Raw genomic sequence first — 12,087 nt, forward strand, 5'->3', positions numbered from 1 at the left:
ATAAAGAAGTAAACTTGACCTTAGATGAACGTAAAGGTCAAGATACATAATAGTTATTTTTGGGAGAGAAAGTACAATACGGTTATTATAAGAATTGAGAAGAGGCATTTAGAAGAAAAGGCACAAGAGCTTTGCCAACTGGCTGTCAGGCCCTGGGCCAGTAGTGTAATGTTATCGTTAACTAATCCTTATCAAAATTGTCAGATAAATAGTCTCTGTTGTAATATATTATTTCGATTTTAATTTTCATGTAGGATTCGCTAGTTTGATGTGAAGAATAAAAGAAAACTACTTTCATAATCAATTGGGAAAACACATCAAAAAAAATCATAAGATTGACAGCACAACATATATAGCACTTAAAATTGTACGGAACTTTTAAAATTCATTTTAATATCTTTGAAATGATTTTTTAAAATTTTGAAATTATAACATCATTTACATCTGATATATCATGATAAACGTAAATATCATATCATAACTATTTAGATATCATAATTTATTTATTTATATTTATTCTACATTTTTTTGTCTAACACTTTTTAAATATAAATACTCCAATTAATTTATTTATAAATACATACTCCTCCCCTACCCCCCACCCCCTTTTTTTTTCTTTTCTCTTGTTGTTCACCTTTTCAATTTTCAATACTTTCTTTGCTTTCTTCTTTCCTATTTAACAATTTTTAAATATATCTTTTAAAAAAAAGATTCACTATAATATTCATAATATCTTCCCACTAACTTTTCTGTTGGTGAATTAAAATTTTTTGAAAGTCAACTTTTTCTTGACAATTCTAATAAGAAACGAAGATGACATAAGAAAGTTGATAAAAAAAATTATAAATTCTATGACAAATGTTTAAATGGATCTAGAGTCACTCAAAATTTAAGAGAGTTTATGTTTGTAAAATTGACATCAACAATATAGAGTGAAATTGATGTCAATCAAATGACACTAATATTGAATTTACGCATTATTAAAGGACTAGTAAAATTAGAATAGTAAATATACATGGGATAAAAATAGAAGTTGAGATTTTTCAATGGAAAAAAACGTATATTGAAAAAGATAACAAAATAATTTTTTTAAAAAAGTAATTAAATAGGAAACTGCCATTTTATTTACCTCCAAATAAGAGAATTTATATATTTTTAAAGAGTTAATATATTAAGAAAAACTATTTCAAATATTAGTTATATATTGATCAATAAAAAAAATTATGTGTAGGATTTTACAAAATGCATTTTTTTTTCTTTTTTTCATGTGCTTTTATGAGAGTACACTTACTCTTTGAGTTAATATATTAAGAAAAACTATTTAAAATATTAATTATATATTGATCAATAAAAAAAATTATGTGTAGGATTTTACAAAATGTATTTTTTTTTCTTTTTTTCATGTGCTTTTATGAGAGTACACTTACTCTTTCCGTCACATCATTCCTTACTATGTTTAAATGAGTAGAAGAATTAACGGAATATAAAATTGTATTCCCACATTAAGGGTGGTGAGATAACAATGGCATGTAATTAATCTTGGTTATTGGGATAACTTGTTATCCCTATCAAATGAGCCACAAGTAAATCAGATTTTCTGATTCTTTGTAATTTTAAACTAAATATATAAATACAATAGAGTATTTTTTTATTCTCGTGATTTAAACTAAATATGTCACATGATCGATAAATAATTTTTACCGTTCTTGATTATGAATAGAATGTTTTAGACGTCCGTGTACTAGTACATTCGTTGATGTGGGCTAGTACTGGGTTACACTCCATGTTAAGCCAACCCCTCACTCCCCCCCCCCCAATCCACCCACCCACCATTGCACCTTGTAAACTTTTTTTATAAAAAATGTTTTTTGAAAAATATTGTCAGGATTGAAAGTTTTGAAATGATTATCAGGATCGTGTCCTAGTTTCAGTATCAATATCAGATCCTAGATCTATTATTGGGTCAGAATTTATTTTTTTAAAGAGTATTTTCTAGTCTCAATTCATAAATAAAATATATTTTCTGAAAAATGTATTTCATTCACTAACAAACTTTAAAAATTCACCAAGCAAACGTAAAAATATAAGCTTAAAATTTACTTCTTCTTTTTTCAAAAAACATTTTTTTTTCCTACCAAACACACCCCTATTGTTTCATTTTCTTAATAGAGATATATGTAAGAATAAATTAAACTGAAGAGAATATATGCTACAAGAAAAGTCAGTCGGAAAGTCTAAGAGCATTTAAATTAAAAATTTGGACAAAGTAACAAAAAATATTCTAACTTGATGTTGAATAATAGTATTTACACTATCATCTTGTGTTTGAATCCTCGTCGCCGTGAAGGAAAAATTGGATTAAAATTGATCGTACATTAAAATATGCAATTTCAAGAAGCCATAGTGAAATTATATTCTTTCCCGTTAACATGGATCATAGTATAGTTCTGAAACTATTTTATCTTTGATCAAAGAGTCCATATTTAAATCTTGATATGAAGAAAAATATATTAGAAGTGACACCTTCAAATAAATCTTGCAGTGTGCAATTTAAATTTAACTGGACTCTAATAGAATTTCGAATACCAAATAAAGACCAATAAAAAAAAAAGCCTTTTCTCTCCTTTTCAATTTATGCGATATATATTTTAACACGAAAGTTTTTAAAATATGAAAAGCTTTACAATTTTCAAAATTATTAATAAAATAAATAGATTTTTTGATAAAAAATGAATCTTTGACATATTTTTTTTATCAAATAAGTGGAACCACAATAAAATATTAGTAATTTTAGTAAATATATATTTATTTATCAATATTAAGAAATATATAGTTTTTTTGGGGCGGAGGGGATAGTATTGATTGATTATAAAAAGTAGTGGTTGTCCTCAATCCTAATTACTTACACCATTGCACATCTTCTACTTTAGAATAAATATTCCCCCATTTAATAAAACGAAAAAATATACCCATAGATTATGGTGCTTTGAGCGGGATTATTTTTTCCTTGCTTAAATATCGCGAGTTGAGTTTTGAATATATATAAAAAAAAAAAAAAGAGAGAGACAGCTTCTTTATAAATAAGATCGTACATAATACAAATTTAAAATAATTGAATTTTAATATGAATATTAAATAAAATTGAAAGAGCTTTTGGCAAAAAATATCTCTTAATTATAACTCAAAAAGTTTAATGTACATTCTTATATTATTTTAGTGAACAAAAAACATTTTATACCATTCAAAAAATAACATGAATTATTCTTCAGTATATTTTTGTTAAGAAGCTGATATAACCAATAAAAAAAATATTTTTAATTTGACTATGTCTTAACAACAACGAAAAGATCAAAGCTATCTAAAAGAATAAAGATATGGATATAAAATGAATATTTCATTCTCAGGATTTAAATTTTGTGTATCTTTAGTTTATATGTTTTTTTACATCATTAAGTAATTAATTGACCTACAACAATACTAAGTTTTTGAAATATTTATAAAATAAATTTTGATAGTTAAAAGGATTATATAAAAGAATCATTTAAAAATATTACGTCCAACTGTTAAAAAATTTCTTTAATAAATATGAAAATAAAAAATATTTGGTGAAATTACGTCCAAATATAAAAAAGTTAATAAAAATAAAGAATATTACTTCCAACTGATAATTTAGTGAAATTAAGTAGGCATTTAGTTATGAAAATATAAAAGATATTGGAGTAGTGTTTGACAAAATTATTACAAAAGATATTTAGAATTTGAATATATTTTGTCTGAACGCAAATTAAACTCTCAATTTTTAAAAATTAAAAAAATTATATAATTTGACTTGTATATATATTCATTTGATTTGACACTTCTTTTTATTAATGGCCTAAATTCTTTTTAAAAAATAAAATAATAAAACTTTCAAACTTTTTATATAATTTAATAATATTTTTTATTTACTTATATAATGTAACACTGTACTACTTTCGGTTTATATTTTATCTAAAAATTAAAATTGGAACAACATAAAAAAGTAGTGGTAATAGAAAATCAAGGGAGAGAACCACGTGCCATAATATGATATATTCATGCTCTAATGACAAGGTATCCACCGACTGTTTATACTTTCGCAAAGTATATCTTTATCTTAAAAATATGTTGCCGTAGTTTTTACATTCAAATTAATTTCTCAACCATAAATCCTGTTCCAATTTCCCCTATCACTTGCATCAGTACCACATAATCATAAGAAACAATTTCTCAAACAGTTCAAAAAATTAAACAAAAATGGGAGTGGTGATTATCGACGGATCAACAATTCGAGATTTCGTCAACGACGAAGCGGCTTTCACAAAGTCAATTGATAAGGGATTTACCGATTTGGACCTCAATAACGACGGCGTTTTGTCACGATCCGAGCTCCGCAAAGCCTTCGAATCTCTCCATCTCATTGAATCTCACTTCGGCGTCGACGTCGCCGCCACGCCGGAGGAACTCACCGACCTCTACGATTCCATTTTCGAGAAGTTCGATTGCGACCACAACGGCACTGTCGACCGAGAGGAATTTGGGAACGAGATGAGGAAAATTATGCTGGCGATCGCTGATGGACTTGGTTCATCGCCGATTCAAATGGCGCTTGATGATAGTGAACAGAGTTTGATTAAGCAAGCTGCTGATCTCGAAGCTTCTAAGCTTCCTGCCTAACCGCTTTCGATTTGTTTTGCAATAAGTCCCTCTTTTTGTTGTTTAATTTCAACTTTGACATCTCCTTGTGGTGTGCTCCTAATTTAATGGTTTTTATATAATATTGCGTTTGAGGTAAGAATTCAACCAACTGATCTAATTCAACCAGATCAATTGTTCAATGTATTTCACATTATATGTTGGTCAATAATCGTTGGGTCAAGTTAATTTTAGAATTAAATTAAAGAGAACATTTCAATCTCATCTTAATTTACAACGAATTTATATGAAATTCTTAGAAGAAAACATTATTGACCCATACATATCTTTGACATTTTTGTGGCTTATGGTGATTGGATTTGTTCCCTTTTGTGCATGTTGGTATTTTCATACCAACATATACCATTATATTGGATATGTTGAACTGACCAAGAATAATGTTTGAAGAAATGGTCATGATCGATATCTTATTAATAATCTTATCCATTTTTCTAACTCGTTAAAGTTTGACTTTACTACTCGGTCAAAATTGATACTCCATAACATACTTTTCTTTATTCTCTCCTAATTATTATGTTCTCTTATTTATAAATAATTTGATTTTTAATAATATTATGAAATTGATTAGAAAAATACATTTTATTTTTGGGTCAAGATTTACATTTAGCTAATTTGGGAAAAAGTTAATGAATAGCATATAGTAGAATTTGGACCTCTTTTTTATATAACTGATCATTGGATAGATTTTGAGAAAAATAAAATTTAGTAGTCTTAAATTCTTTATGAATATTTAAAATTTTATTAAATATTTAAGATGTCTTTTTATTTGAATATATTATTCTTTATACCTGCCTGAGCTAGAATTTCAGATAGAATTTCTTACAAATATCGAGAAAAAAATTGAACCTGAGGCAAACAAAATGATCAATATGTTAAGCTTATAAAATAAGTGGTCACCGTAATCCATGACGAAGTGCATGTTCAGTGACGACTTCATTTTATCCACTCTTTGAAGCAATTTTTAAAACAAGTTGGCAATTTATTTATGCGTTAAAGCAACAAATGGCTGTTAAAAAGCACACTTATTGTTATATTGAGGAACTTTCTGTTATTAATCTTGATGGTCAAGTACTCCCATTTCATCGACTCATTAATTATAGTATTGGGCTTACATTCACAAATTTTCAACATAATAATTATTTTACCCCTTTCTCCCTTCCAGTAAAAGAAAAAGAATAATTATTTAAGTTATATATAAGGAGTGAAAAAGAAGTTATGATTTAATATCAATTAAAATTATCTAATTATAACAGATTATTAATTAATTACTCAAACTCACTACGAAGATTTATGCATAATAAATACAAAAAATTCTAAATTCCGTAATTAAATTGAACTTATGAATTTTGTAATTAATTATTTTCTTGTTTCTTAGAAGGGACAAGAGAAAATTGTTGTTATTTTGTTCCAACAATTTTTTTTTAAAAAAAATAATAAAACTTGATAGAGAAAACATGTGGTCAAATTTGATGGAAATTTCCGCGTAGTCCTTTTACTTTTCAAGTTGCTTCTTCACCATGGGCAAGTGGCGCCTAAATTGTTGCCTAATTTGAAAGTCACAAGTTTCATTTTTCTCCTATATATACACATCTTTTACGTACCATTTTTCTCATATTATCTCTCAACAACTTCCTTTTTCTCTAAAAAAAATTATTTTTTCTATAAGAATCTATTGTACGTAGTCTACGAGTAATGATGATCGATGAACATATGTTGATCAAAGTAGGACTATTTATTTTAGTCCAAGGTTTGGTTTATTTGATTCTATCAAAATCTTCAAACATATTCTCCAAGACACAGAGATCATACAGCTTTAAAACAGTTCGTTCTTTAAGTATTCGCCGGATTGCTGCTGCACTCGCCGACTTACCTGTCGGCGGTGAGCCATCTCCCTCTTCCTTCAAAGATCATCAGTTGAAGTCTTCTAAGTCTTTCAAATTATTCAAAGATAACAATTAGTAAAGATATTTTTTTTTTCTTATGTGAGCTGTTTTTGTATTCTTTGATTTGTTCATGGATAGTTAAATATCAAATTAGTTGGTGTGAATTTGGGATGTATAATATTCTCTCATTTTAAATCGTGTAAATTATATGTTGGTTGGTAATTGTAAAAATTTAAACGATGTCTGTTTTGATTACTCTATAATAATCGAATTAAATTTAATCTCCGATTGTAATCAAGTTCTTTTTGTTTTGTTTTCCCTTTTTAATGATAAGTTAAATATTAATTAGATTCATAAGAAAATAGCAACGTACTGTAGAAGGTTTAGTATGAAACGTACACTATTTTAATCTTAGATTAAATAAACGATCGTATGTTTTTATTTAATTTCCCCTCACAAGGCATGCAAGATGGTTGTTGATTTGCGACTCTGACAGCTTACTAACCACAGATATCCAAAAAGATCAGCACTAATTAATCACAATTAAAAATTAAAAATATCATCCTTGGCCTACATGTTGTGGTTCTTAATTTGCAAATATGGTAATTATGGAGGTTGAGTAGGTACTAGTCGTTATCTACGTTTTTAAAAAGCCATAATTAGCCCATAACTACTGGATTAATTTGGGTTGTATCTAAAAAAAATTTAAGCGTTTTACCATATATATGTCATAATGCATAAGGTACATAGAACGAAAATTCGTCTAGTTAAACTCTTGTTACGTGGTAACTTGTTGTCTCACTATCATTTTTGTTGTGTTGCAATAAAACTCTCAGATCAAAATTGGACTTGGATTGATTTGTCTTTTGATACTCTTAGCAATATGCATGTTGAATTATTTAAGTTGCAACTTTTTTTTATTTTTAGATGTATTGAATTATATTAGTGTTCGAATAAGTTTGTATGCACTATATCGACCTATATATATATATAGGGCAACACGCTAAAATCACTTACAAACACGTGTATCTCTAGTAAGATTAATCATGATTGGAACAGAATTAAATGGACTTATACTTGAGCATAGTATAGTTAGAATTTAACTTTGAGATATCTAGGCAATTTCTTGTAATAATGAAAAAAAAATATTATAACATAATTATCAACTTCACTTATTTAAATATACATTCTGAAGAAGTGAAAAACGTGAAAGATTTTGAAATAGATGAAATAATTCAAAAGTTGGATTTATATGTAACACGACTTATTAAATCATTTAAAATTGGATTGGTGTGTCGTCCTACTTGTAGTTGTTGATGCTTTTGTCTTTCTAATTAATTAATATGCCGTGGACAAAAGATACTTTAACACTATATCACAAGGGAAGATTAATGCTGGGTCAATCACGACCCTAGAAGTGTCATAGCTCAACTACTAACTAGATGGAATGTCTATGGGCTGGTTAGGATAAGTTACGGTAAAGATATGACATTTCGATCTAACTTAGTTTCAAAAGTTAGTTTATGAGAGGATGTTTGTTCAAGTCCATATAAGGAGATTGATTTTCTATCCCTCTATCGATATGCAACTTCTTAACATTCCGCCCCACGCCCAGACCTCAACTATGAACACTTCTAAATGTTGCCCAACATTGGTGAACAACGAATTGATTTGAGCCTGATTCTTATACCACGTAAAGATATGACACACGTAACTCAACAACAAAAACTAGTTCATGAGAGGAGGTTTGTCCAATTTCATATATATAAGGAGACCAATTTCTCATCCCTAGTGACGTGGAACTTCTTAACAATTATGCCCTGACCTGCTAAATTTTGATCCGTCCTATTTTATTTTTTAAAACATTTTTCAAAAAGTTTGTTTTATCTTAAGTACTCTGCGTCAAGCTCCTACCTGTTCCTCAATGATTCATTTTAAGTTTCTAAAGTACTTGACTCGACCAATTCTATTTGACACTATAAATTTGTCTATTTTCACCCATATTTTACTACAGTTACACTCAATTTCCTAGAACTTGAGTTAAAAAGCATGCAAGTCATGTGTTACTAACCCTTAATTAATAAAACATACTATTGAAAAGTTAGGTACGTCTATGCCTATTTATTTAATAATCAAGTAGTAATTTTTATTTTATAATTTATAATTAATAATTAATATATTTATCAATCTGATACCAACTCCTCTTCCAACACCCATACAATCAATATCTATATATATATATAAAAATCTGAATCAAGAATTGCTGCATGCCTCTAAGGGCTGGATTTTTTTATTTATTTATTGGAGATTTTTGGTGTAAAGTATTTTTCCATTTTAAAATATAAAATATTATTTAATATTTTTGTAAATATTAAAGCATAGTATTTAATCATTCTCACATTAAATCATACATAAAAGCTTCAGTTATCAAATTCTTACCTTAAAAACATTTTTCTTAATTGTAAAATTTAAGAAAATTTATTCCTTACACTTAATTAGAGAATTTGAAAAGTTTTTTAACATTAACTTTTGAATACTATATAAACCATACCATTAGATTGCTACATGTTGGACATGAGATTGTTTGTAAAAGATGAAAGTCAGACGAATATGATGGTGTCGAGATAGCCATGGATTTATGCGCTGCTGATCGAAGAAGACGACTGTTTGCATTTGTTTATTTACTTTTCTTTTTTTAACCTAGCTAGTGCTATAATTTATTTTCCTTTTTGATTATTGAGAATTGATTCCACTTTTGGAATTGATAGATGTACTATTTTTTAATTTTTATTGATTAATAAACCTTGATAGAACATTTGTATTTTTTTTAAAAAAAAGAAAATGTTTCATGTAATATAATTAAAATTTAAGTTTAATTTGCAGTCATTAATTTTGTTACATATTTTAATTTTTTTATTTTCTCTAATCTATGAAATCTAAAAAAAATATCAAATTTCTCATCATTATAACAATTTATTAATTTTCATTTTTCTTTATTATTACTACAATTTATTATTTTTATTTAAATTCTTTTTTCTACCTTCTATTTTTATAATTTTCTAAAAAAAAAATGTATTTAACTCTGATTCTTATTTCCATAATTTAACATTGTACCTTCTATTTCTATTATTTTTTTGTAAATATATATGTTTTATTTATGTCTCCTTTTATTACCATGAATATGTTCTGCCCATTTTTTCTCAATTAATTTCATTTAATTTGTTGTAAAATGTTGAAAAAAATTAAAATATCTTATTTTTTTATCATTAATAAAATACTCTTAGTTAATTTTTCTAAAATTTTTCTTTCATTTATTAAAAAATAAAACACTTCTTAAATTCTGATAAATCTCTATCACACTCATTTTTAAAGATTTTTTTTTTTGTAATTTGTCAGAAATTTATTTATAACTTAATCTTTTTTAATTTTTAAACTTCCATCTTTTTTTGAGTAGCAGGAGTTTAGTTTTTTTTTTGTGAAAATAAATAAATAAATACATATATATATATATATATATATATATATATATATATATATATATATATATATATATATATATATATATATATAAAAGGTAATAAGCGAAATATAAGGAAGAGAAATATTTAAGAAATATATTTTTATATGTAAGCAAAACTGTAGCTTTTGAATTTCTTATTTTTGGAAAAGTATAACTGATTATTAATTAATAATTGATTTTTTGTTTTTTGTTTTTCTTTTTTTTCCCCTTCATTTACAACTCAATTCTTTAATTATCATACTCTCTCCGTCTAAAATTGTTTGTCATGATTTCTATTTTAAGAGTCAAACTATAAAAACTTTGACTAACATTTTAAGATGTATTTTTTCATCATATTAATATGCAAAAAAAATGTAAGTTATAGTACTTTTCATGTAGTTTTAGAATATCTAATTTTTCTGTTTAACATATCAATTTAATGTAATCTAATTTACCTTTGAAAATTAGTAAAATTGACTTTCGATAAGCGCAATATGACAAATAATTCCGAATGGAGAGATTATTAAATAAAATGTTAAGAAACTAAAAAGTCATTTCTTTAATATAAGTTTTAATGATATTTATTTTCATTACATTAGCAACTTTTTATTTTTCTAATTTCTAAAGTAATTAATAATCATATTGATATTAGATATTATAGTCTATAAATAAAGATAGTCAAAATTTTATAGAAATCATCACTTTAATTTTTTTGTTGTTATGTTTTTGAGAGATATTGTTAGATTATGCAGAAATCATCGCATTGATTTATTTATTTTTTTGTTGTTTTTATATTCTTTATGTTTATTATTTGCATATTTTAGCTTGACTCAAAAAAATAAGATGCAAATTATTAAATTATGATCAACCTATGGAGTGGATATCAGCAAAACTCAAAAGATTAATTATGCATTAAATTTATATATTATTCTTTGCTATAAAAAATCAAGGTCTAACAATTATATTACAAACACATCTTTATTTATATAATACTTAATAAAATTACTCATAACTTATCATTTTTTATAATCGCGCGAAGCGCGTATAAGTTCACTAGTATATATATAAATGAGGACCATAGAGGAGGTGATGTGGCACCTCTATATGGCCTCCATTTGCATTTAACTTTTTCCATCTTTTTCTTTTTAAAAAAAATATATATCATAAAAAATTACTTAAATTTATTACAAATAAAAATATTTTATTAATGGTGGGTCATTAATAATAAAAACTCTTCATATTTTTTATTTATTTATCTCACACTTATAATTAAAAGAGAAACATAATTTATTTATTTTTTACTTTTTTTAATTTAATTTAATTATTTTATTGTAAAAATATATTGCTTCATTTATACAAATATACAAATAAATACTTTATTAATGTATGGATATTCATAATAAAAAACTCTCTATATTTTTTTCTATTTGTTTATCTCACTTCTAATCATGAAATCATAGTATTTTTTTTTTTTTACATTTTAAGTATTTTTATTTTTATTTTAGAATTTATTCACTAGGAGTTACTACCCATGACTTGCCCCTCTTTAATTTTTACTTTTAATAATATTCATGACTCTCATAATTTTTATATTCATAACCTCCAATTTAAATTTATAAGTTTATGTGTCTTATGGAATTCCTTTATTTTGCCTATAAATTTATATTAGTTTCATGAAGATTGACATTCACAATTATTCTTTCTGTTTTCATCATATAAGTTTGATTTGTAACAAAAAAAAGAAGTACATGAAGGCAAGAAATAATTCATTGAAATTTTTATTTTTTATTTCCTCTATTTTTGTCTATTTAAATTCGTATTTGATTTGTGAAGGAAATTAACATGTAACCAAAAAAAAAAAAGTACATGAAGTTAATAAATATATCATTCTCAAGTCTTTATTTTTTCATTTCCTTTATTTTGTCTATATAGATTCATATTTATTTTCATGAAGATTCACATACAAAGTTA

At 25.6% G+C, this 12,087-nt stretch overlaps 2 protein-coding genes across 2 annotated transcripts; both read left to right on the forward strand.

The window, feature by feature from the left end:
* The first annotated feature begins 3,989 nt into the window (after nt 1-3,989).
* On the forward strand, nt 3,990-4,816 carry LOC101248133 (uncharacterized). Its single transcript, XM_004229292.5, has one exon. It carries the CDS (start codon nt 4,276-4,278, stop codon nt 4,693-4,695), a length of 420 nt encoding a protein of 139 aa, XP_004229340.2. The 5' UTR covers nt 3,990-4,275; the 3' UTR covers nt 4,696-4,816.
* A 1,511-nt stretch (nt 4,817-6,327) lies between these two features.
* On the forward strand, nt 6,328-6,898 carry LOC104647874 (uncharacterized). Its single transcript, XM_010323720.4, has one exon. It carries the CDS (start codon nt 6,427-6,429, stop codon nt 6,691-6,693), a length of 267 nt encoding a protein of 88 aa, XP_010322022.2. The 5' UTR covers nt 6,328-6,426; the 3' UTR covers nt 6,694-6,898.
* The last annotated feature ends 5,189 nt before the right edge of the window (nt 6,899-12,087 follow it).

Source organism: Solanum lycopersicum, chromosome 1, assembly GCF_036512215.1.
Source record: "Solanum lycopersicum chromosome 1, SLM_r2.1".
In the NCBI taxonomy this organism is placed as follows: Eukaryota; Viridiplantae; Streptophyta; class Magnoliopsida; order Solanales; family Solanaceae; genus Solanum; species Solanum lycopersicum.